Source organism: Mus caroli, unplaced genomic scaffold, assembly GCF_978045245.1.
Source record: "Mus caroli unplaced genomic scaffold, Mus_caroli_1 scaffold_20, whole genome shotgun sequence".
Taxonomy (NCBI): Eukaryota; Metazoa; Chordata; class Mammalia; order Rodentia; family Muridae; genus Mus; species Mus caroli.
Window position 1 is genome coordinate 56338638 of NW_028227275.1, and position 25212 is coordinate 56363849.

The 25212-nt window shown below is 51.3% G+C and overlaps 3 protein-coding genes across 4 annotated transcripts; 2 read left to right on the forward strand and 1 right to left on the reverse strand.

Moving 5' to 3' along the window:
- The first annotated feature begins 36 nt into the window (after nt 1–36).
- Nucleotides 37–8618, forward strand: Sart1 (spliceosome associated factor 1, recruiter of U4/U6.U5 tri-snRNP). Its single transcript, XM_021151558.2, has 20 exons — nt 37–448; nt 2778–2835; nt 3139–3194; nt 3702–3828; nt 3928–4033; nt 4205–4282; nt 4383–4482; nt 4569–4711; nt 4820–5026; nt 5389–5513; nt 5595–5728; nt 5812–5954; nt 6300–6473; nt 6591–6701; nt 6885–6972; nt 7341–7431; nt 7525–7660; nt 8134–8223; nt 8320–8441; nt 8525–8618. The coding sequence occupies exons 1-20, from the start codon at nt 136–138 to the stop codon at nt 8541–8543; spliced, it is 2421 nt and encodes an 806-aa protein (XP_021007217.1). The 5' UTR covers nt 37–135; the 3' UTR covers nt 8544–8618.
- Nucleotides 8619–18284: 9666 nt separating this feature from the next.
- Nucleotides 18285–21593, reverse strand: Eif1ad (eukaryotic translation initiation factor 1A domain containing). The gene is made up of 6 exons (XM_021152181.3): nt 21321–21593; nt 20228–20446; nt 19975–20083; nt 19780–19888; nt 19570–19617; nt 18285–18609 (listed from the first exon to the last, which is right to left on the reverse strand). Exons 2-6 carry the CDS (start codon nt 20312–20314, stop codon nt 18450–18452), a joined length of 513 nt encoding a protein of 170 aa, XP_021007840.1. The 5' UTR covers nt 20315–20446; nt 21321–21593; the 3' UTR covers nt 18285–18449.
- Nucleotides 21594–21851: 258 nt separating this feature from the next.
- Banf1 (barrier to autointegration nuclear assembly factor 1) lies at nt 21852–24074 on the forward strand. Of its 2 annotated transcripts, none has more exons than XM_021152183.2 (3): nt 21852–21963; nt 22552–22690; nt 23560–24074. In XM_021152183.2, exons 2-3 carry the CDS (start codon nt 22568–22570, stop codon nt 23704–23706), a joined length of 270 nt encoding a protein of 89 aa, XP_021007842.1. In that variant the 5' UTR covers nt 21852–21963; nt 22552–22567; the 3' UTR covers nt 23707–24074. The 2 variants fall into 2 exon arrangements, with proteins under 2 accessions (XP_021007842.1, XP_021007845.1); XM_021152186.2 differs by lacking the exon at nt 21852–21963 and adding an exon at nt 22202–22255.
- Nucleotides 24075–25212: the final 1138 nt, after the last annotated feature.

The following is a 25212-nucleotide window of genomic DNA, read 5'->3' on the forward strand; positions in this document are numbered from 1 at the left end:
TCCCAGGCAGGCCCCGGAAACAGCCCTTCTTAGTTTCCGGCAACAGGAACGGGGCGGTCGCGCGACCCGGAAGCGTTCCCATTTTGCGTCGTCTGGGCTAGGGTAGCGGCCCGGCTCCAGGCGGACGCACTAATCATGGGGTCGTCAAAGAAGCACCGTGGCGAGAAGGAGGCGGCCGGGACGACGGCTGCGGCCGGGACCGGGGGCACGACCGAGCAGCCGCCACGGCATCGCGAGCATAAGAAACACAAGCACCGGAGCAGCGGCGGGGGCAGCGGCGGCGGCGAACGACGGAAGCGGAGCCGGGAGCGTGGGAGTGAGCGCGGGAGCGGGCGGCGTGGGGCGGAAGCCGAGGCCCGCAGCGGAGTGCACAGTCGCGAACGAAGCCAAGCGGAGCCCTCGGAGCGGCGCGTGAAGCGGGAGAAACGCGATGATGGCTACGAGGCCGGTGAGGGCGGGGCCCGGGCGGGGGCGGGGCAGGGTCCTGGGATGCCCAGGACAGAGGGTACGGGAGGACCTCGAGGGCCATCTGCCTCTCGGGTTAAAGACTCCTCCGGGTGTTTGGGGTTAAATGTTGACGTCTCCACGTTAAGCTTTAAGAAGACAGGAGTCTTCCTTTTCCCTGTCTTCCTGGCACTTCACAGCAATGCATTGGGTGGGTGAATGAGGTGGGACGAGGATGCACAGACAGTTGACCAATGGCATTGGGCTCATAGCGGAGACATGAAGCAGTGAGATAGGCTTGGGTCTGAACACCCAGGGACCAGCGCTGTAAGCCCTGTTGAGAAGTTTGGGCTTTGTTATGAGGATGGTAGGGAGCCAAGGATTTGAGTAAGCAAGTGACTTGAATTGCATGATATTTTATGAAGATCAGTGGGTTGAGAGCTTGTCAAACGTAGGACCAGAAATCAAGAGATCGGGAGGGAGGTCCAAGCAACCTTAGGTGAGGGCTAATAGTATGCATGTTTCTCTATGCAGCAGGGCGGAGAGAAGTGGACAAATTGAATAGGAATTCGGTCTGATTGGCCTGGTGAATGGTGGTGTCATCTGTAGGAACTGAGTTTAGGAGAGAAGCAGATTTGAGGCAGGGGAGAATGACACAGTTTTGGGTGTATGTTTGGGTGTATGTTTGGTGTGTATGGGAAACGCTACAGTTTAAGTGAGATAGAGTGACTTTGGGCTGGTGTGAATTCAGGAAACCAAAGAAGTGCCTTAGAACATGGGGAATGAGACCGAGAGTCAGGCATGGGACCTGCTAAATTCCAGTGGTTCAGTTGTGGGCAGAGGAACAGGTTGAGGAGCATAAGTAGTAGCCAGTGGCAGGAACCCACAGTCTGCCCATAGGATCTATGCAGAGAGAGCGTTGCTGAAGTGTGATCCACCATAGGACATTAATCTTTTAAACAAAGGATTGTTTTTATGTTATGCGTTTGAGTATTTTACCCTTGTGTGCCCGTGCCAGCAGAGGTCAGAAGAAGGCACCGGGTCCCCTGGAACTGAACCAGATGGCTGTGAGTTGCCATTGGGTCCTCTGTGAGAACAGCAAGTGCTCTTACCACTGAGACATCTCTCCAGGCTCCAGATCAGACGTTTTCTTGAAAGTAATCTGCTAGTTGGAAAAAGGGAGACTTGGGACTTGACAGTTCCCACAGGAAGTGGAGTGGTGCCAAGGTGGAGAAAGGCACTGTTGGGTTAAAGAAGAGAGTGACTGCAGTGGTTGAATATGGCAGAGAATTTCGAGAAGATGCCCTCCTGGTAGGGCCTGGTTGGGGGAGCTAAATGTGATGCATCTTCCTCTGTATGGTGTTTGTTGAAGTTCTCTTCTGTTTGTGGGATGGGTAGAGCAGGTCCAGGGTGTGTGCTTGCTTACTTATTTATGTTCTTGTTTATGTACATGTAGCTGTTCAGCAGCCATGGATGAGCTGGGTTACCTGAAAGCGGGGCTGGAAATGAAAAGGACTGGGTGCGAGAGAAGGATGAAGCCAAGACAAACGTTTCTGCATGGCTCAAAGTTCATTAGTCAGCCTGCATTTATATAGGGAGAGCCCATAGATTTGTTTCTGCTGGGCTGAGTTGCAAAGTGAGCTCGGTGGGCAGTCTGCTCCCGTGGGAAGCTGACTCCACCTTGGTCTGGGTCGTTACTGTAGCCTGCTCAAGGCTGGGGGAAGGGCACGTGTACACACCTGGCGTGGAACATTGCTGTGGGCAGAAAGGGCCAGAAATGGTGAGCAGTGCTGTGCAGTTGAAGGCAGAGCCTTAACTCTGGTTAGTAATTGAACAGGGCTTCATGGTGGAGGTAGTCCTTGATTCTTTTTTTTTTTTTTTTTTTTGGTTTTTCAAGACAGGGTTTCTCTGTGTAGCCCTGGCTGTCCTGGAACTCACTCTGTAGACCAGGCTGGCCTCGAACTCAGAAATCTGCCTGCCTCTGCCTCCCAAGAGCTGGAATTAAAGGCGTGCCCGGCCCACTGCCCAGCTCTTGATTCTTGATAGAATTTTATCATAACAAGAGCAGAAAGGACAGTGGAGGCTGAAGGGAGACTATGGAGATTTGGAGTGCCACAGTGAGGGATGCAGAAAGTTGGACTGTTGGGTGAGAAAGGAAGGTATTGGAAGAGGCGGTCCTGCCAGCCCAGGGCCTGGGTAGGAGCTGTCAGGGAGCTCAGGAAAAGCTCCTGTCGTTTACCCAGGTGCTGGTGAGGGGCCCTTGTCTTTGACCTTGCGGCTGGACCAGCAGTGTTACTTCCTGGTCCCTTAAGCGGTTCTCCTTATTGTTCTAGCTGCCAGCTCTAAAGCCAGCTCTGGCGATGCCTCATCACTCAGCATCGAGGAGACCAAGTAAGTGCCAGCTCCTTAGAGTCTGCTTTCCTCAGAGACAGGGTGCACCTAGGGCAGCCTGCAGAAAGCTTTTCATCATGGGTGGAGCCAGTTATAGTTGGAAGGGCCAGATGAGTCAGGTAGCCAACCAGAGGAGCGCTAAGACCCAAGAGGAAGGAGGATCCCCTGATGTGGATGAGGGCCTGTGCCTGGTGTCCTCAGGACCGCCGGGTCTCACCTTGTTCTCCCCTCCTGCCTATCCACTAATGCACGTGAAGCCCCACTTCTCAGGTAGACCCTAATACTTCTATGTCTTGTCTTCAGTAAACTCCGAGCAAAGTTGGGGCTGAAGCCCTTGGAGGTCAATGCTGTTAAGAAAGGTGAGTGCACGGTGGAGGAGAGGGCTGAGTGGGCTTCTGAGGGAGACAGTAGGTCTTAGCAGGCAGAGGCAGCACCACTTATGCACATTTATGTATATTTTGTCAGAGGACCAAGACTCCCATTTGTATTTCAGTGGGAATCTGGGAGGTGCTTTCTCTGGGTCCTGCATCCCGACTGTAGACAGGCTAAGGGATATGCACAGTTGCTGTAATCTGTCTGAGTGGTGTTAATTTGTGTTTTTTAAACAAACATACGTGTCAGAAAATGGGGAAAACCCCTCACGTGATCTGAGAAGCTCTGTATGGCATAGAGGGGGGATTCCTGTCATACCAAGTGGAGTGATAAAAAAAGTGGGGGGATGAGGTAGGAACAGGGAGGTGAAAGGGTTCTTTCCCCTCTCCTGGCCCCTTCTGGCCCTCTCAGCTGGAAGGAGCAGGGTGAGTGGCTCCCTCCTCTCCCCACCAGCCATGGGCAAGCATAGCCTCACGTCTGGGCCCCCCTTCCAGAGGCGGGCACCAAGGAGGAGCCCGTGGCAGCCGATGTTATCAACCCCATGGCCTTGCGACAGCGGGAAGAACTGCGGGAGAAGCTGGCAGCTGCCAAGGAAAAGCGCTTGCTGAACCAAAAATTGGGGTGAGGGTTTCTTGGCCAAGGACAGAGGCTTGCTTCCTAATTCCTGGGTTGGGCTGGGAGAACACATCTGGGTTCCCTCCTAAGTGTCTTCCTCCTCAGGAAAATAAAGACACTGGGGGAGGATGACCCCTGGCTGGATGATACTGCAGCCTGGATAGAGAGGAGCCGGCAGCTACAGAAAGAGAAGGACCTGGCAGAGAAGCGGGTGAGAGCACCTGGCAGTGTAGGGCAGTTGCCAGGGTGGTCTGTGCTCAGAGGCATGTGGGTTCTCCATGGTTCACTGCTCACTTGTCCTTTTGTATAGCCACGGGGGAGCATCCTGGGGGTTTGGGGGCACTGATGATGAGGTCACTGTCCATGCTTTCTTTTGCCCCAGGCTAAGCTACTAGAGGAGATGGACCAAGAGTTTGGCGTGAGCACTTTAGTGGAGGAGGAGTTTGAGCAGAGGCGACAGGTGAAGTTAAAGCTTCCAGAGACTTTATCTGGTAGACACTACCTTAATTATGGGCATCCCAGAGTTGAGTGGCTTCTGACTTGGGTAGCTCTCTCTGTAGGACCTGTACAGTGCCCGGGACCTGCAAGGCCTCACTGTGGAACATGCCATCGATTCTTTTCGAGAAGGGGAGACTGTGGTTCTCACCCTCAAGGACAAAGGTGAGCTGGGCTGGTTACTCTGTGGGGGTCTAGGCGCTGTTGAGCTGGGACAGGTGGTGACTGCTGGCTCTGCTCTGCCATCTCAGGGGTACTGCAGGACGGGGAGGACGTGCTGGTGAATGTGAACATGGTGGACAAGGAGCGGGCGGACAAGAACGTGGAGCTTCGGAAAAAGAAGCCCGACTACCTGCCCTATGCGGAAGATGAGAGTGTGGATGATCTGGCACAGGTTTGCCTGTGGGGCAGCAGCTGGGGCAGATGGTGTTTGCTAAGAAATCTGGAGTTCCATGGCTTCTCAAGAGTTGGCCTAGGTCCCAGCCATCATCTTGTCTTACAGCAAAAACCTCGCTCTATCCTGGCCAAATATGATGAGGAACTGGAGGGCGAGCGACCACATTCCTTCCGTCTGGAGCAGGGTGGGATGGCTGATGGCCTGAGGGAACGAGAGTTAGAAGAAATCCGCACCAAGCTACGGCTGCAGGCTCAGTCTCTGAGCTCCGTAGGGCCCCGGCTTGCCTCTGAGTACCTCAGTCCCGAGGAGATGGTGAGTCTCTGCTTTGTGATGGTACAGTTCTGCCACTTCAGGTCACAAGCTGCCACATGGGCTTGGGGGTAGCGGTGGGAAGCTGAGTGTTGACACTGGGTGAGCAGTAAATGGCAGCCCAAGGAAGTGTGCTAGTGTCCATGGCAGGGAGCGCTGGGCCAGATGGACTTATGTTTTTGTTCCAGTTCTGTTCCCAAGCCAGCTTGAGCCTTGGGTGAGTCACTTAGCTGAGCCTGGGCACCCTTGTGGAGTGATGGTGCCAGCAGCCGTCTTCAGAGGCTTGTTAGGAAAAATGGGAACATGGAGCTAGTTACTTTAGGGGTCCTGCATGCTCCGTACCAGTGCTTTGCTCTTCTCTGAAGGTGACCTTCAAAAAGACCAAACGGAGAGTGAAGAAAATCCGAAAGAAGGAGAAGGAGGTGATAATGAGGGCAGATGACTTGCTGCCCCTGGGCGACCAGACTCAGGATGGGGACTTTGGATCCAGGTTGGCTTGGACACAGTAGTGGGTGTCAGGGCTGGGCCAGCTTAGGAGACAGCATTTACTGAAAGCGTGCCATCCTCTTAGGCTCCGGGGCCGGGGTCGGCGCCGAGTTCCTGAGGTGGAAGAAGAGGCCCTTGAGGATGAGGAGAAAGACCCTGTGGCCCAGCCGCCACCATCAGATGACACTCGAGTAGAGAACATGGACATCAGTGATGAAGGTCTGGGGTTGGCTGACGGGGACGGGGGTGAGTCTGTGGGCCAAGGCAGTAGTGTGAGCAGGTGCCCTCCATGTTTTCACCAGAGGATGGGGGAGCTCTTCCACCAGGGTCCCCAGAGGGGCTGGAGGAAGACGAGGCAGAGCTGGAGCTGCAGAAGCAGCTGGAGAAGGGGCGCCGGCTGCGGCAGCTGCAACAACTGCAGCAGCTCCGAGACAGCGGTGAGAAGGTGAGGCTGAGCAGGGACATGACGTGGGACCTGTCTCTGAGCGTGTGACGCTGTCGCCACAGGCGGGGCGCCACACTCCCTCAGAAGTCTCCTTTGCTTAACATCAGGTTAGGACCAGGTCTCTAGCGTTCATCGGTGTCTCCAGTGTGGCACTGATTCCGTAGGCAGTAGGGAGCCATTTGGGTTTGGACAGAGTGAACTACAGAGGCCGAGAGGAAATGGAACCCACTTGGGAGATCCACTGGGGCTGTGGGAGTTGCCACGAGGGAGGATCTGTGGGTTCTTGAGTCTCTGTGGTATCACCCCAGAAACTTGGGGTCTGCCCACAGCCACTGCCTCCCCCAGGTGCTGGAGATTGTGAAGAAACTGGAGTCTCGCCAGCGCGGCTGGGAGGAGGAAGAGGACCCTGAGAGGAAGGGGACCATCGTGTTCAATGCCACTTCTGAATTCTGCCGCACACTGGGGGAGATCCCCACCTACGGGTTGGCTGGCAACCGCGAGGAGCAGGAGGAGCTCATGGTACGGGAGTAGCTCGCTGGCCACTGCAGTCTGCAGGCTGCTGACCTCTGCTTCCAGTGCTTAAACGGAGCAGGTAGGGCTGAGGCTGCCCGCCCTGACACTGCCTTCTGCTCCTAGGACTTTGAAAGGGATGAAGAGCGCTCGGCCAACGGTGGCTCGGAATCAGATGGGGAAGAGAACATTGGCTGGAGCACCGTCAACCTGGATGAGGAGAAGCAGCATCAGGATGTGAGCACTGGTGGGCGTGAGCGTGGGGACCCAGGCTAGTTGTCCAGTGCCTGAAAGCCTCCACCCTTCCAGAGCCAGCTGGGGTCAGTTAAAACTGGTCCCACAGCCTAGAGCCTGGTGAGGATGACCGCTGGATAGAAGAGATGGGGCAGCCTGCTCACACTTGTCTTTTCTCACCTCTAGTTCTCTGCTTCTTCTACCACCATCCTGGATGAGGAGCCCATCGTGAACAGAGGGCTGGCTGCTGCCCTGCTCCTGTGTCAGAACAAAGGTGTGGGCTCAGGGTGGGAGCCTTGGCAGTGTGGGTACTATGTATAGCAGGGAAGGGCTGGATGGCTGCCTGTGAGTACTGGATGGTGTCCTGGGTTTCCACTCCCTTCCACTCAGTCTCAGGGCTTCAAGCAGCTCCCTAGACCCGGAGCCTCTCACTGCCTTTCCTGCTGCGGGCTGAGAGGTCTGCTCCTCTTCTGTGCCTTAGAAGTGGGCTAAACTGAATACACTGGGGCCAGATCCCAGCTGTGCGGCCCCCTTAGGGAAGTGCTGATCTTGGATGTCCGTAAAGATGTGGCATGTTTAACTCCTGAGCAGGGCTCTGAGGGACCCGTATGAAGCTGGGTGTCAAAACTTCTCTGTCCCTAGGACTGCTGGAGACCACAGTACAAAAGGTGGCCCGGGTGAAGGCTCCCAATAAGTCACTGCCCTCAGCAGTGTACTGCATCGAGGATAAGATGTAAGTGTGGCCGTGGCGACATGAAATCGGAGCAGCTGTGAACATGGGGTAGGCAGCAGGCAGCTCACCCCGCGCCCCTCTGCCTTGGTCTAGGGCCATTGATGACAAGTACAGCCGACGGGAGGAGTACAGGGGCTTCACCCAGGACTTCAAGGAGAAAGATGGCTACAAGCCTGATGTTAAGATTGAATACGTGGATGAGACGGGCAGGAAACTGACTCCCAAGGAGGTGAGCAGGGTCTTGTGGAGATGGTCAGACCGCTGGTGAATTCTGTCTCTGTTGCGGACTTTGGGTATAGTGCTGAAGTCCCCACGGGCTGTCAGGAAGGTTACACCTGTGCTGACTGCCACAGCTGAAGCCCTGTGCCCTGAGTGTGTCCATCCTTGGGGACACCAGCATCCTCTGCTGCTTCCCATCTCTATATGCTGGTTCCATGTTTGCTGGCATTAGCTCCAGCTCCCAGAGGCAGGCTCACCCTGGACCCTGGATTCTTTTGTTTGTTTGTTTGTTTGTTTTTGTTTTTCGAGACAGGGTTTCTCTGTAGCCCTTGGCTGTCCTGGAACTCACTTTGTAGACCAGGCTGGCCTCGAACTCAGAAATCCACCCACCTCTGCCTCCCAAGTGCTGGGATTAAAGGCGAGCGCCAGCACGCCCCGGCTGCCTGGCATTTCTGATGCCTCTGCTCCTACTCTGTATCACAGGCATTCCGGCAGCTGTCCCACCGTTTCCATGGAAAAGGCTCAGGCAAGATGAAGACGGAGCGGCGGATGAAGAAGCTGGATGAGGAGGCGGTGGGTCTCGGGAGGGAGGTGGGGCCTCTGCATTTTTGGGTGATGTGTGATATGCTGGGCCTGCTCCCCCTGTTCTGACCTCTTGTGGCCCCACAGCTCCTGAAGAAAATGAGCTCCAGTGACACGCCCCTGGGCACCGTGGCACTGCTCCAGGAGAAGCAGAAGGCTCAGAAGACACCGTACATCGTGCTCAGTGGCAGTGGCAAGAGCATGAATGCGTGAGTAGGAGCCTGCGGGGGTGGAGGGGCTGCATCCCCTTTCCAGTCTCACACCCTCATCGCCCACCCTCTTCTCCCTGCAGGAACACCATCACCAAATGAAGCCGCTCTCCTCCCTGTCCCAGATGTAGTGTTAAATAAAGTTGCCTCCTTATTTTTCCTCTTGGTTGTGCTGCAGTCTAAGGTTAGACCTAGGCAAGGCCTCTGTTCACGGTCAGTTCTGCCATCTGGCAAGTGACTGAGCCTCCTCCCCCTTCAGGATTGCCTTCTGAGTGGTCAGAACACCTGCTTCATACGTGAGGCGTAGTGAGCTCTTTTGTTCACATTCAGTGGTTCTACAGGAGCAGGATGGGGCTGATCCTTGAACCTGTGTGACTTAAAGTCTGATCTCTGCCTGTAAGACTGGCCATTTAATGAACAGAAGAGGTGAGAGACCAGCCTGGTCCCTCAGAGGACATTCCTCTGTGAGCTGACTCCATTGTAACAGAAGCCCTCCACCCAGTGGTGTGTACCTGTCACACTGTGGTCAAATTGGCTTCTTGCTCCCAAATCATTGCTGTTTTCAGACTGGTCACACGCGTGTTGCTAGGACTTGGAGAGCCACTAACCACCCTGTGTTGTCCTGGTTACAGCTTTCAGGGTACCAAGGATTGCCTAGGCTCCCTGGAAGGGTAGAGATGCTGTCTCCTGTCCCCTGTGTTACTGTGGCCTTTGTGGAGGCATGAGGGTCATCCCAGGACTGGGGTAGGGGATATACGATGACTGAGCCACCCTGCTAGGTGCCTGCAACTGTGCCTGGAAAGATGGGCCTTCTGGGAAGGCGCTGTGGGAGGACCCTGCCCCACAGGTGGCCGCTTTGAATCAGGAGATGAGTGCCCTTACTGACGGTAATCCCGTGGGGGTCTCTGGTGAGTGTAACTAGAAAAAAGCAAGAGGCAGGAAACCCAGTTGCTTATAAGTGATACTAGGTAGCAGTTCTGAGACATTGACCATAAAAGAGGTGAGGTCAGTTGGTGTTCTCTTGGGAAAGTGCCTGTGGATCTTGGATAGTGATGGTTGTGCAGGAGTGTCCATTTCTCTTAAGTCTCACGTACTTGGTTTTGGTGTCTACTGGCTATGGTCATTGGTCAGAGGTCACTTTTTTTGTTTCCTTTTTTGAGACAGGGTTTCTCTGTGTAGCCCTGGCTGTCCTGGAACTCTGTAGAACAGTCTGACCTTGAACTCAAAGATCCACCTGCCTCTGCCTCTTGAGTGCTGGGATTAGAGGTGTGTGCCACCACCACCTAACTAAAAGCTTACACTTATTTTCAGGAAATTGGGTTGGTGCTGTTGCTGTCACACCTTAGGGAGGGCAGGGCCTAGGGGCTACCAAGTAGCGGGAGACTTGATGCCAAGGGCAGACAGGAGCCCAGGTTTGCTGTCAGCGGGTGGAGAAGGTTAACACCTAACATTTGTATTTGGGACATTGGTCTAATGTTGCGGGGGCGCAGATTTGGTTTCTGAGTTTCACTTACTGCTGTATGATTACCACAGGCAAGTTACTGACTTGGGTTCTGAGCTGCAGAGGTGTGTGATCTCTGACTCCCACTTGGGCTTTGCTGAGAATCACCTCTCGTTACTTCTAGCCCTCTCCTAACATGGAGAGGGAAGGGAGGGCTGTTCTCCATCCACATGGACACCATAGGCATATCTTAGCTCTCGGGGTGTGGTCATGAGAACCCTAGAAGTCTGATGCCAGCTGTGCTGGGGTCCTCATCCCTTCAGGCCACACCTGTGTCTTGCTAAGGTCCCCAGAGGTGATCTTCCAGCTTGGGACTCTCTCTTCATGTTTGGCCCACATGCCCAGTAGGTGGATGTGGCACTACCTGGGCTCTCTAGGACTACCCCACCATAAGTTAAAACCAGGAGCAAGAGAGGAGACAGTGCACTGGGCTCAGTAGCAAGTGTGAGGGAGTTCTTCTGTCTGTTTCTGAATGTTGTGAAATGTCCCATTGTAGAACTAAGAACACATTGGCTTAGCAATGAAAGTGCCCTTTTGGTCAGCTCAGTATATGAAGAAGGATGTATCTAACAGCACTAATGCCACACCCATTGACAGAATGGGTCGATAACTTTGTGACCGAATGAAAAATGTGGTTGCATCTTATGGATGAGGCGGTAGCCAGACACAAAATTGTTCCTGCTTCCAATCTGCAACCTAATAGACAAGTTTAATTACTGTCAGAGGTCAGAACCATACCGTAGTTGGGGATGGATTTAAAAAGGTAGCAGATTAGTTCTCTAACCCCAGAAATGCCTCTGGGACAAAAAGTGGCCCACAAAATAGGTTTTCTGTTGGAACACTTACTTTACTATCAGGTAATAATTTCTGTTTGTCCTGTATTTTGTTAACAGTTTTTCTTCCGTTTCGAATTGAGGTTTTAAAATTTTTAATGTGTATGGGTGTTTTATCTGCCTGTGTCTAGTCACATTCATATCATGGCAACAGAGCCAGAAGAGGGTGGCAGATGCCCTGGAACTAAAGTGACAGATGGTTGTGAGCTGCCATGTTCACCACGCTGGGTACTGAAACTTGGTTCATAATCACTGAGCCATCTCTTCAGCTCCCCTGCTCCAAAGCAATCAAGTTTGAGTTTATTAAAAGATTATTTATTTGGTTGTTTGTTTTTTTCCAGACAGGGTTTCACTGTGCATCTCTGGCTGACTTCGAATTCACTCTGTAGACCAGGCTGGTCTTGAACTCAGATTTACCCACCTGCCTCTGCCTCCTGAGTGCTAGGATTAAAGGTGGCACCACCACTGCCCGGCTAAAAGGTATTTTAAGCGTAGATCATAGCACAAGGGTTAAGAGGCACTCGAGAGCGCAAGATGTACGCAACTCGGAGTTGCCGGAGTTAGGTTTTTAAATTTATTTATTTAGTGTAGGTGAATACACTGTAGCTGTCTTCAGACACACCAGAAGAGGGCATCAGATCCCATTACAGATGGTTGGGAGCCACCATGTGGTTGCTGGGAATTGAACTTAAAACCTCTGGAAGAGCAGTCAGTGCCCCATCTCTCCAACCCGTAGGGTTTTTAAATTTTAAATTACATATGTGTGTCTCCCGGCACTTGGAAGGCAGATTTTTGTGAGTCCGAGACTAGCTTAGTCTACAAAGTGAGTTTCGGGTCTTGAAAATCGTCTTGAAAATTTCCCCCAACCCTGCCACTAACACACACACACACACACACCTATGTAAATGAGTTTTCTGCCTGCATGCATGTATGTGTGGACACCAGAAGGGGGCACCAGATCCCAGTATAGATGGTCGTTAGAAATTGAAATCCAGCCGGGCGTGGTGGCGCACGCCTTTAATCCCAGCACTTGGGAGGCAGAGGCAGGCGGATTTCTGAGTTCGAGGCCAGCCTGGTCTACAAAGTGAGTTTCAGGACAGCCAGAGCTATACAGAGAAACCCTGTCTCAAAAAACAAAAAACAAAAAAAAAAAAAGAAATTGAAATCGAGAAGTCTGGAAGATCAGCCCATATACTAAAGCTCTCCAGAGGCCTGAGTTGAGTCCTTAATACTTTTTATACTGATCATGAAGTTACTTTGGGGGTGTTTTTTATATTGTTTTAAGTTCACATCTTTTTTTGTATTTGTGGGAGCCTGTACAGGCCGTCAGTCGCTCTGGAGCTGAAGTGAAGGTGCCTTTGTACATACCTAATATGTTGTGGTGCACGCCTTTAATCCCAGCACTTGGGAGGCAGAGGCAGGTGGATTTCTGAGTTCGAGGCCAGCCTGGTCTACAAAGTGAGTTCCAGGACAGCCAGGGCTATCAGAGAAACCCTGTCAAAAAAAAAAAACTGTACAGAGCCTTCACAATTTTGCCCCTGCTGTAATTATTTTATTTTTTGAGATTATAATTACATCCATTTCCCATGCCTTTCCTCCCACCAAGTCCTATCTATTCCCCTTTGTTTTCTCAAATTCATGAGCTCTATCTATTCACTTGCATACTCCTAAATACATAAATACAGCCTGCCCAGTGTCTGCAATGTCACTTGAGTGTATGTTTTTAGGGCTGACCATCAGTTGGTTTTGTCCTTCAGTGCTTTAGCTAGAATGTTGTGAACCTACCGTCATCATTGATGTCGTTATCAGAGAGCCTCTCAGCTCATGTGGGTGACTTCCATCCTTTGAAGTGTTCCTTCCATCTGTCGGTGTTGAACCCAGTGTCCTCTTGGCCCAGATCTCTTCCCCTGGTTAAGGATGGAGTGGTCATCCACACCTTATCAGCAAGTCTACTTCAGCCAGGCTGGGCTGGAGCCTCTTCCCCACCCCTCAACTCTTGACATCCCTCCTGCTTGTTTCTGAACTTCTTTAGCCTCACTCACCCAGGCCTCTGAGCTTTGGTAGGCCTTCTCTTTTCCTCCCCACTTCTCCCCTGGGTGAGCACCCCTACACACTGCCTCTGGGGAAGCAGAGAAGCAAAACGTCCTGTGCTGATGTGAGCTCTACCTTTGGAGATGTCAGGCAAAATGGCTGATGTCAGTTCTGGTCACAGTGAAAGAGGAAGCAAGAGATGGAAGGTAGGTGGTCAGGACTGCCTGCTAAGGACCACAGAGCAAGACAAGTGTGGCCAGAGTTGTGAGTGACTGAGGAGACAGGCCCTGGTCGGAGTCTGCGGCAGAATTGGCCAGAACTCACACAGTTGAGGAAGGCCCATGAAGGCTTCAGAGTGGAAGCAGGGCTGTCTGAAAGCTGTGAGCTCCCAGCTCTTGCCAGGAGACCCTCTGAAGGCTGGAAGGAGGCCCTGGGGAGATGGCAGCACTGAACTCTCTTGTCCTTCACCTGTTTCAGTGAATCCTCAGAGGGCAAATGAAGGGAGAGCATTGCCCAGAGCAAGGTTTTAGGGAACATGCCTAGCGACAGTTCTCTGCCTTTCAGTGTGGGCACATTTAAATGAAAGACCATGGCAGGTCCCCAACCACTCCACGCAATGCACTCCACCCCGATGCGTCTCTAGCTTGTAAACGGAGGGGGTGGGGGTGGGGCGCTGCTGCTGCCTCAGTGGACACATTCCATAGTGTGGAACCTGTGAAAGCTGTAGGGCCTCCACTCTTTGCTTTCTGCGCCTTGACCTATGACCTGGTAAGCTAAGTTTTTCACAGCGTGCACAAGCCCAAGCTATGGCCATCATTACTCCCAGGCACTGATAAAAGTGTCTAGACTATTGCTTATCACACTGAAGGAAGCTGACCCTTTGACCCTGAGCCGAACTCCTTAAAGTCCAAAGTTTGCTCCATTCCAGGACTCCATTTCCGAAGAACCAGGAGAGCCACCTTTCCCTCCCAGTCTGTTCCAAGGGTGCCTCGATGTTCTATAAGCAACAGACAGATGCTCCTGTCCGTTTCTCAGGGCAGGTGGTGCTTCTGGTTTTGCCCTCCTACCTACGGAAGGTGGGAGCAAAGGCTTGTGGGAACTGCCGCTGTTTTGGGGATGACTCCATGTGAAAGTCCAGCAGAATGAAACGCCAGTGACCCACCAGAGTTTCAGTTGCCACTGGGAACCTCCACTCTAAAGTGGTGGGAAGACAGGGTCCTGCGGCCATCGCAAAGCTGCCTTGCTGTGTGGGTATGCTTGCTGTGGCCACCTTCCATGTGTGCTTGCTGGCTGAATAGTCACCAGAAACTGCCTGTACTGTATCACAGGAGTTGGGGAGCGAGTGCCTCATGCAGTTGGAGCCATCAGCACACAAGGAGAAGAGAGCACACTTCTCATACAGGAATTACTAGAGCAGAGTACACTGATAAGATCCAGTGTTAGGAACCTGTCACCAGCCTGAGTGGGGAACAAAGGTTTCTAGTGTGTGGTAACTCGTGGTTATCCAGTAAGATTAAAACACTAAAGGCATTAATGAAGGGATTTCCTAGGTGCTTTTCTTTATATTAGAACTGATAATCATAATATATTACTTTTCTTGTTGAGGCCAAAATACTTGCAAGATCTCTCTGCCCCTAATGCAGGCACTTACAGTCACAGGCCTCCACACAGTGTCTGATTGTGTAAATACACACAACTAGATAATAATAAAGGCTTAGTTAGGGTTTCGATGAGGTGAACAGACACTATGACCAAGGCAACTCTTATACAGGAAAACAATGGGGCTGGCTTATAGTTTCAGTTCATTGTCACCTTGGCAGGAAGCATGGCAGCATGCAGGCAGACATGGTGCTGAAGGAGCCAAGAGTTCTACATCTTGATTCATAGGCAGCAGGAGGGGACTGTCCTCCACATGCAGCCAGGAGGTGGCTCTGATTTCACATTGGGCAGAGCTTGAGCATAGGAGACATCAAAGCCCCCTTACACAGTGAAGCACTTCCTCCAACAGGACCAAGCCTTGTAACAGTGTCACTCTCTGTGGCCAAGCATTGAAACACTTGAGTCTATAGGGGCCAAATCTATTCAAACCACCACAATAGCCAGTAAGGCATCATAGAAATCATGAAAAAAAAAAAACAGTTTAAAAATAATAAAGGTTGCTGGAGAGGTGGCTCAGCAGTTAGGAACACTTACTGCTCTTGCAAAAGATTCAATTTCTGTTCCTAGTACCCAGGTCTGGTAGCTCACAACCACCTGTAACTCTAGCTCCAGGGGATCCATGCCTCTGGCTTCAGTGGGCATGGCACTCACAAACCCATGTGCACACACACGGTTTAAAATAATAAAAGTAAAAAAAGCTTTTGTTTTTTGATCTAGGGTTTCTCTACATAGCCATGCTGTGGTAGAACTATGTATACCAGGCTGGCCTCAAACACATAGAGATGCGCCTGCCTCAGCCTTCACATCCCCCAATACTGGGACTAAAGGTTAAAATAGAGTATCTTTTTTTTTTTTTTGGTATTTCGAGACAGGGTTTCTCTGTGAGCCCTGGCTGTCCTGGCACTCACTTTGTAGACCAGGCTGGCCCCGAACTCAGAAATCCACCTGCCTCTGCTGCCTCCCAAGTGCTGGGATTAAAGGCGTGCGCCACCACACCCAGCTTAAAATATCTTAAAATAATAAAAATACATAATAAAAAGAGTCTAGTAAGAAGATCTCCGGGGTGTGTCTGTCTTTTTTGTTGTTGTTGTTTTTTGAGACAGGGTTTTTTCTGTATAGCCCTGGCTGGCCTGGCACTCACTTTGTAGACCAGGCTGGCCTCGAACTCAGAAATCCGCCTGCCTCTGCCTCCAGAGTGCTTTCAGGAGTTGGTTCTTTTCTTCCAACATTTGGAAGCTGGAGTTTAACAAGCTCCCCAGGTCTGGCAGCAAGTGTGTACCTACTGAACCATTCATTGGCCATGCCAAGAGGACCATTCAATGAAACCAATCAAGTTGATCCTAAAGTTCTTATGTAATGAGGAAATTTGAGATAGCCTCAGGATGACGGAGTCAGGGAACTATGAGGTAGCAAGTGTACTGTAATATGTAGTGTAAATACAAAGACCCATAGGGCAAATTTGGAATACTAAAAGGATCCTTATTGTAGAAATGTTTTTAGACAGTCTTGTGTAGTCCAGATGTGGGAATGTCTTGATCCTCTCTCTTTACCTTCCCAAGTAGGATTACAGATAGGTGCCACAACTGGTTAGGATTATTTGGGGGGGGGGGAGAGGGGGGCTGGGGGAGACATGGTCTCTCTATGTAGCATTGGCTGTCCTAAAACTATGTAGAGCAGGCTGGTCTCAAATTCAAGAGGTCACCCTGCCTCTGCCTCCACAGTGCTTTGCCTGCTTTTTGTTTTTGAACAGGAACTCACTCTACAGCTCTGGCCGACCCAGAACTCAAGAGCCCTGCCTGCCTTTGCCTCCCAAGTGCTGGGGTTGGGACTGGAGGAGACTAACCGTACCTGTGTGCATCTGAAAATGTAAAAGGTTCTATCAATGAGAAAAGAACGAGCCCTTTAAAGGGTGAGTTAGGAGCAAGTGGCTACTTCTCTAGTTAAAAAGTTAGTTCTCAGCCGGGCGTGGTGGCGCACGCCTTTAATCCCAGCACTCGGGAGGCAGAGGCAGGCGGATTTCTGAGTTCGAGGCCAGCCTGGTCTACAAAGTGAGCTCCAGGACAGCCAGAGCTATAAAGAGAAACCCTGTCTCGAAAAACCAAAAAAAAAAAAAAAAGTTAGTTCTCTACTTCCCATAAATGACAGCAAAAAGCTGTAGATCTAGCTTGTTAAGAACACCAGTCTAGAGTTCGAGGCCAGCCTGGTCTACAGAGTGAGTTCCAGGACAGCCAGGGCTACACAGAGAAACCCTGTCTCGAAAAACCAAACCAAACCAAACCAAACCAATAAAACACCAGTCTACTGTGCCAAGTGCTCAAGGCTCAGTACTAAACAAAAACAAAAATGAACAGAGAAACCCTGTCTCGAAAAAACAAAAACAAAACAAAACAAAAAAAAAAAGCCGGGCGTGGTGGCGCACACCTTTAATCCCAGCACTCGGGAGGCAGAGGCAGGCGGATTTCTGAGTTCGAGGCCAGCCTGGTCTACAGAGGGAGTTCCAGGACAGCCAGGGCGATACAGAGAAACCCTGTCTCGAAAAACCAAAAAAAAAACAAAAAAAAAAGAACTCTTCATAAAAAAATTCGGAGAAGTTAACGATAGGTTCATCTTTAACCCACCTGGTTTATTTTTCCATGTATATACATCTGTATTTTATACATGTGTATACCCAAGTATACATTTACTATCACAAAAAGCAAACATGACGAACATAAATGAAAGCCAGAGAGGGTATGATCATAAGATTTCTTGTTCAAAAATAAGAGATTCTATATAGCATATGAAGCTAATACATGCCTCCACACTCAACTAACTACCCACAACAGAAAAACAAAATCCCTCAGAAACAAAAGGCTCCAAAGTAGAAGTTCCATTAGTGCAAGTGCACACGGAAAGCACACACACACACACACACACACACACACACACACACACACACGCACGTGCACATTTGGAGTGGGCAACAGGGTTGAAGAGTTCCACTGTAGGATGGAGCAAATGACCAGCAGAGGCAATACTGAGCTGAGAGGTCAATTTCCATGGTATTCAGCAGGGGCTGGGTTAATGCTAGCAGTGTATAGCCAGTGAGGACAGACACATCAAGTGAGGACAGACACAGTTCACAGAAGCTCGCAGTTTATGAGTACCTGGGCTACTGAAGGACCTGTGAACTAAGGCAATGAGAGTAAGTAAATGAATGGAGGCAGTCATGAGTAGAGGTCTGAGTCGCCACGATCGGCCTTTTGATGCTGAGGTACAAGGGGTAAGGGTGTTGCAATAGCCTCTAATAAAAGGTTAGGAGCCCCACAGGTTCATGCCTGTGGGCAGGACAGCCATCGAGTTGATCAGCCTAGGCTATACAGTGATTCCCAAGCAAACCTATGTTAGAGACCATCTCAAGATTACAGGAAATTTATACCCTGAGGAAATTGGAAAAATTAAAAAACCAGGAGACGGTAAGGAGGTTATCCTGACCACAGACACATTCTGGAAATGACAGGTGCCTGAGGTGAAGAGAGACGGGGTGCATGGGTGTTGTTTGTATGGCAGCAGGTAGTATGCACTGCTGCAATAAGGGACAACAAGCTTAACTATTGGAGTCACTACTAAACATAAGCAGGTATGAAGGAAGACCCAGTAAGGCACAGCGTAGAGTGAGGCATAAAGTGTACAGAGAGGTACTGTGAATCAGACACACGCAGCACAGTTGGGCCAAACTATTTCCTTTCCATTCTACCCACACGTGACCAAGGCTTCCACCACCAAAGAGACTTCACTTCACCATGAGCTTCCCTCCACAGAGAGCCACTCAGACACCGGTGTAAGTCATCACCCACCAGGGGTTTAATTCTTTTAGGTCAGTTCAGAAGGGGGCCATCTTTGTCCCCATCCAAAGGAAAAGATCTGCAGGGCACCCTGGGAATGTCCAAGCCCAGAAAAGCCAAGGGGTAGTCCCTGAGCAAGTAGAGAAGTGGGTCCTGGGGCTCAGGCTGCCTCCTCCTCCTCCTCCTCGTCTTCTTCACTCTCCTCCTCGCTCTCATGATACTGTCTGTGATTGGTGTTGACAAAGAGGTCAGAATCATCTTCAGAACTGGACCCTTCTCCTGACAGCTGTGGCTCAGCAGGGAGTTCTGGCTGACTCTCTCTGTGGGAACAGGAGGAAAGAATAGGTGACATCTTCCGGGGAAACCAGATCTATTAATTTAGAGCCCCAAAACCAGGACCATCAACTATACAATCAGAATCTGACGGGTTTCTGAAAATCCAAGAGCCCCAAACCCTTATGTAGTGGCACATGCCTAGTATTTAGATGGCTAAAGCAGAAGATGGTTGAGTCTGACGACAGCCTGGGCTACATGAGATGCTGACTCAAGAATAAACAAAACAAAGCAAAATAAATAAATAAATAAATTCTGGGAGAGGCTTTTTCTAGAGAAACAGCAAACAGGGAAATGCAGTCAAAGAAAGAGACTCAGGCTTGCCCTTCATGGGTTTCGCGAGGAGGCCGCCCCACTAGCACTGACACCTAGCACGCTCACATTGCCTAACAGCTGGTGTACTGACAGCTTCCTAATGCTGCGACCCTTAACAGTGCCTCACGTGGTGACCCCAACCGTAAAACTATTTCATTGCTCCTTTCTAACTGTAATTTTGCTACTTTTATGAATAATAATTTAAGTATCTGACACTCGACCCTCCCCACAGGCGAGGACTCCTGCACTAAGCAATCTTGCTCTCTGTCTAACCCTGTCTCTTAGATGAACTCTTGCTTGTCTTTGAGACAAGGTGTCCTGTACCCTAGGTTGGCTCTGAACCTATTATGAGTAGACCATGCTGGTCTCAAACTCCTGATCTAGAACTGCAGGCATGTCCAATCACATCCAGTTAAGAACCTCCTTATGATACTAAAAAATGCATCTAAAGTCCCTTGCCTATTAAGTAGCCAAGCCAGCATTTTAACATGCGACCTTCCTGCCATACCCATAACTACCCATTCTATTATATGTGGCGCAGTTCTCTACACGAGAAAAGCAAGCTCCCCTTTCTCCTTGAGGCACCAAGGTGTGAACTTGCATTTCTTGTCTTCCCTGGGCTTGCTCCTTACCTGTTCATATTGTTCTGTTTCTCAGCTACCTCAGAGAAGGCCTCGGGCCTGTGACAAGAGAAGAGCCAGGTTAGAGAGCAGAGAGAACCCTCTCAGTGAAACAGCTGTTTCCAAATGTTCCTCCTGGGACGGCATAACTCCCCACCCCCTTCCCTAGCTAGGATAATCTATCCCCAGAAGCCAGAGGGTGGCTGAGTAAGACCATCCTACCAGTGACCCTCCTTCTGTAGAGAGCGGACATGGTTCTTGCAGAGCACAAAAGAGATCTCAGCCTTCACTTTTTCTCCTTCTTCAATAGGGTCAACAATGAGGAAGTCCCCTGTAGATGATAAAGGATAAAGCCACTCCTGTTATGGAGAAGGAAGTCAAGGCCATGGTTCCGTACTGTAGAGGGATGCTTCTAACCTCTCTTGATCCAGATGTTCTTGCGGTATTTGGAGGGCATGCTCACCAGGAAGCGCTGCCCCTGTGCTGTCTCCACCTCATGCAGATTGTTCCCAGGAGTCCTGAGGACCTGGTCCAGGAAAGATCGAGAACTAGCCACTTCATCAGTTAAATCAAGCATGCTCCGACCCTCACTGAGCCTTCCCTTTCCACACCCCATTGCACCAATGGGAGCATCAGGAGGACGGGAACCCCGAGACCGGGCCGCACTCACTTTCACTATCTGCTGGTGGTCAGAAGGCACCATGTGCTCCCCCAGCACCTCCTGCACCACATGCTTCCTCTTGCTGGCCTGAGACATGCTGGTTTCTGTCCAGGGTTGTTAGGGTGCACAGACTGTCAGCTCTTCTTCCAGAATTATTTGGATGCCAGTCTTAGAAGCCAGGACTGCTTTCAAGACAAGCAGCCTTATACGAAAAAGTGCCACCTCGCCCTGTTAAAAACATGCACTTTAGGGGACAGCAGAACTTGCTGCTCTGGCAGAGAACCAGGTATGGTTCCCAGCACTCAAATGAATCCCAGCCACAGGGGATTCAACGCCCTCTTTTGAGACACACATGCAGGTAAAAACACTAATACACATAAAAAATGAATGAAATCATTGAAAAACAAATCACAGACTTAGCCAGGTGCTGGTGTACATCTTTATTCTTAGCACTTGGGAGGGAGAGGTAGGCAGGAATTTGTTAAGTCCTGGGCCAACCTAGTCTACATAGGGAGACCCTAGACCAAAAACAAACAAGCAGGACCTTTAAGGGCCAGAGAGATGTCCTATGAGCCAGCACCCACATCAGATGGTTCACAACCACCTTTAACTCCAATTCAAGGGCATCCACCGCCCTCTTCTGGCTTCCGAGGGCAATCGCAACACCACCCATGGGGGACATCTTTAAATAAAACAAACCAAACCAGGAAACACAGGTTTCGTGTCAGCTGAGACGTCAGGGTGGCTCAAGCCTTCGAGCTCAACACTCAAATCCCAACCCACGGAGCCCGGGGCCGGCCCTCTCAACAACAAAGAAAAACTAAGTAAATCCGGCGAGATCACGGAAACCATCCAGCACAGGGCAAGCCCTGAGTCCTACGTCTCGGTCCTGTTAGGATGGCGACGCCTCCCCCTGCCAGGCCGATCCCAGGCTGATCGGTCATCCCGCCAAGCTCTCTGCGCGAAGTCTAAAGTGAGCTGCGTTCCGCCCCAGGTTTCAACACCCAAGGCAGGAGAGCCACACAACGCCGGCCTCCCGACACATCCCAGGCACGGAGCGACCGACGCGGCGTCCAGCACGAGAGCCGCCCACGGAACTCACCGGCTCGGCGCCACACCAGCACGCTCCGCTTTCCAGGTTGACGGAGACAGCAGCTCGTCCACGACGCTCCTCGACAGCGAGAGACCAAAGAGCAAACAACTGCGACCTGCAGGTGGCCCCGACGGTAGCGCCGGTCTGGACGCTCGGCCCCAACCCTCCGTTGTCCCTCCCTCCCGTCTGCGGGTCTGAGGTGACAGACCTGAGGAAACCGCGCCGGGAATTGCGCTTCCGGGGCTCTCAGAGGCCCTCCGGATGTCCCGCCCCCTCTTTGTCCGTCCCTTTAACTCTTCCCTCCATCAAGTGAGGCAAGCCTAAGTTCCGAGTGCGGGGCAGGAAAACGCATTCTCCTTGGAGGCCTCGATCCCACATACCGGAAGGGCTGCTGGAGAAACAAAAGCCATCGAAAGCCGGATGGCTTCCTGAGAGGAACCGGAAAACAGCGACCCCCGTGGACGCCGCGGCTGACGATTGCGCGTCAACTCTATGGCTCTGGGTAGCTAGACCTGCCCAATTTGGGGATTATTTTTGAAGGTCGCGCATAAAATGACCCGGAAGCGGAAGTCGAGGAACCGTCTCGTAGCTTGAGGTCTGTGCGGGAGCGGCCGAGTGGCGCGAGGAGCCGTTACCAGAGCCGGAGCCTCCGGTGAGCGTGAGAAGCGGAGTGGTGCTCCGGCTGGCGTGCGGTGGCGGCGCGCAGAGGCGGGAGGGAGGGGAATCCATCGCGGAGGCGCGCCTTTGCAGCGGGGCAGCCGGAGTCTGCGGGAGGGGCGCTGCGCGGTGTGTCCGGGTGGCGGCGCGTGGAGGGGGCGGGGCGCTCGGAGCGGGGCGGGGCCTACGGGACCTGAGAGGCGTGGAGGAGGCCGGCCGCCTGAGTGAGGGCGGCGAGGCTGGCGAGAGCCGGGTGCTGTTCCTACCACGTGTTAGTTCCCAACGGGGTCAGTGTCTGTAGCCAGGGTCGCGGGCTGTGAGGGCTTCAGGGCGGACCTTGACTACTGAGTCTGGGAGTCGCTCTGTTGCCTTAGGTGCGCCACCGGTTAGTGCAAGCTGATATATCCAATATACCCAAAGCCAGGACCCACGGAAAGTGGAAATTTCCGAATAGCTGGGGATGGGTTGGGGGGACTCAAGGGAGCAGCCACAGTAGCTGTCGTAGGATATTGCCCTTGGGAGTTGTGGTCTTCAGCCCTAACCTACTTTTCTTTTTTTTTTTTGGCGGGGGGGGGATTCCCAGGTTAAGCCTGATCACGATGACAACTTCCCAAAAGCACCGAGACTTCGTGGCAGAGCCCATGGGGGAAAAGCCAGTGGGGAGCCTGGCCGGGATTGGTGACGTCCTGAGCAAGAGGCTGGAGGAAAGGGGCTTTGACAAGGTGTGGGGGTGCTGCAAATGCCAGGGAGGGGTAGGATGGAAGGTTGGCAACAGGTGGTACCACGCAGATTAGGAGTGAGGCCCACACATGTTTGGGGAGTACCTGGGGAGGCATGGCGCCTCCTTCATTTTTGTGTTTTTTTGAGACAGGGCTTCTCAGTGCTAGGATTAAAGGTGTGGCTCACTGTCCCCTGCCCTTTTGTGTGTTTTAAATGTCTTGAAAATGAAACTAGGCATAGTGGGTTGTGCTTATGACCCTAACACTTGGGAAGTTGAGCTAAGAAGATTCCCGTGGGGTTTAATGCCAGCCCTGACAACAAAGGAACAAACCCTGTCTTTTTTGTGGTTTTTTTGTTTTGTTTTGAGACAGGGTTTCTCTGTGTAGCCTTGGCTGTCCTGGAACTCACTCTGTAGACCAGGCTGGCCTCGAACTCAGAAATCCGCCTGCCTCTGCCTCCTGAGTGCTGGGATTAAAGGCGTGCGCCACCACTGCCTGGCAACAAACCCTGTCTTAAAATAAAAAATGGCCTTGCCCTCTGAAGTATTTACCACCTAGCCCTCCCTAGCTTCAGAGATCTGGCCCCTTCGGAGTGGTATCAGCATGGACAGTCCTGTTGCTTTAGCTCGTGAGACACTTTGCCACATGCCCTTTTCTTTTCTTTTCTTTTTTTTTTTTTTTTTTTTCTTTTTGTTTTTTTTTTTTTGTTTTTCGAGGCAGGGTTTCTCTGTGTAGCCTTGGCTGTCCTGGAACTTACTTTGTAGACCAGGCTGGCCTCGAACTCAGAAATCCGCCTGCCTCTGCCTCCTGAGTGCTGGGATTAAAGGCGTGCGCCACCACGCCCTGCTCACATGCCCTTTTCTATTCTGCAGGCTTATGTGGTCCTTGGCCAGTTTCTGGTGCTAAGGAAAGATGAAGACCTCTTCCGAGAATGGCTGAAGGATACATGTGGTGCCAATGCCAAGCAGTCCCGGGACTGCTTTGGGTGCCTTCGAGAATGGTGTGATGCCTTCTTGTAGTGTTCTCTGGGGACCCCTCATACCCCAGCCACAGCACAGTTTCCAGAGTCTGCAGCAGGGCAGGGCTCCTCCCTGTCCTCCATAAAGGAAAAGATGGCTGTTGTCACCCTCACCTTCTATGTACTCCAGGGTCTCTGGGGAGTTCTCTCCCCTCAGCGTTTCAATCTTTCTGGAATCGTTTCCCTTGCATGCCTTTCCCTTCCACCTCCCCCTGCAGTTCCGTGGCAGCAGTTACCAACTTTCCTGAATGGATTCCTGGCCCCCTTCTCCCTATCTGTTGGATGCCCTTTGGCTCCTTTCCTTTTTTTGGCAAAAACAGTCACTGTCCTTATAAAAGATTTTTAAATTAATAAAATCAGTGGCCTTCATACTTGGTGTTCTGTGTCAGAGAGCAGATAGGCTGGGGAGTTGTGTATTCCCAGGGCTGAACACGTCTACTATTTGTTATCAGTGCAGACCGAAACTGGTGCCTTCCATTTCCCTTCCCAAGAGGGAGCCACCCTAGCCATGTGGGCCTTGGGCAGGTGCCCTGGGTGTCCCAATTCCTAAACATTGTGGGAGAGAATGTGGGTTGGCTTTTTTTCTCCTGGGAGCCAGGTAGGCTGAAGGCTTCCAGATGTCAGCAGTCAGTCTAGGCAGCACCTGGTGGAAAGTCAGTGGGAGTCAAAGGTACCAGGAAGCGGGTGGATGGGATGTGGGTAAGAGGTCACCTGCCAGTCATCATAGCATGTGCTCTTAGCATTTGGGAAGAATGAATGGGTGGGACTTATGCTGTTTGCCTAGCTACCATAGAAAAAAGAAGGAAATGGTTAAACCTGAAAGCCAAATCCTACTTCTATTGTTTTCAAGCTCATATTGTGAGCCAACCCTGAAACTAGTATCTTTGTAAGCACTTTTTACATTTTTTATTTTGGAATGGTAAGAGATTTGGGGCTTAGAAAAGCTAATTTGGGGCTGGTGAGATGGCTCAGTGGGTAAGAGCACCCAACTGCTCTTCCGAAGGTCCAGAGTTCAAATCCCAGCAACCACATGGTGGCTCACAACCATCCGTAACGAGATCTGGCGCCCTCTTCTGGAGTGTCTGAAGACAGCTACAGTGTACTTACATATAATAAATAAATAAACCTTTAAAAAAAAAAAGAAAAGCTAATTTGTCCTTGAACTTTTAAGAATCTAGCCACTGGAGCTCAAAGTGTGTGGGAGCCTGTGTTCCTGTGTCATGTAACCCATGCTATGCGTTTTGAGCTTTATACGGGTGAGGGTTGTGGGGAGCAGGTACAGTGCTGTGTAACAATGGTTCCTGCTTGATAGTCATTCCTTCAACAGAAAGTTTCATTGAACAATGGCTTGATTATACAAGTGAAATGCTGGTCTGCATGTTTACTCTCCAGGAAGGTAAGGATGGCAGTACAGGACTGGGTGCAAGATGAGACGATTCTCATGGCCATATGATAAAGGGAAGGTTAATTAATAAGGTGGTCTCTGTTCTGCCTAGTGGTGGTGCAC

Coding starts and splice junctions, on each gene's coding strand:
- Banf1 (XM_021152183.2), top strand. CDS start 22,568: ATGACAACTTCCCAAAAGCACCGAGACTTCGTGGCAGAGCCCATGGGG. Junction 22,691..23,559: donor AGGAAAGGGGCTTTGACAAG/GTGTGGGGGTGC, acceptor TCTATTCTGCAG/GCTTATGTGGTCCTTGGCCA.
- Eif1ad (XM_021152181.3), bottom strand. CDS start 20,314: ATGTCTCAGGCCAGCAAGAGGAAGCATGTGGTGCAGGAGGTGCTGGGG. Junction 20,084..20,227: donor ACCACCAGCAGATAGTGAAA/GTGAGTGCGGCC, acceptor TTCCTGGACCAG/GTCCTCAGGACTCCTGGGAA. Junction 19,618..19,779: donor CTACAGAAGGAGGGTCACTG/GTAGGATGGTCT, acceptor CTCTTGTCACAG/GCCCGAGGCCTTCTCTGAGG.
- Sart1 (XM_021151558.2), top strand. CDS start 136: ATGGGGTCGTCAAAGAAGCACCGTGGCGAGAAGGAGGCGGCCGGGACG. Junction 4,483..4,568: donor TCTCACCCTCAAGGACAAAG/GTGAGCTGGGCT, acceptor CTGCCATCTCAG/GGGTACTGCAGGACGGGGAG. Junction 5,729..5,811: donor CATGGACATCAGTGATGAAG/GTCTGGGGTTGG, acceptor TGTTTTCACCAG/AGGATGGGGGAGCTCTTCCA.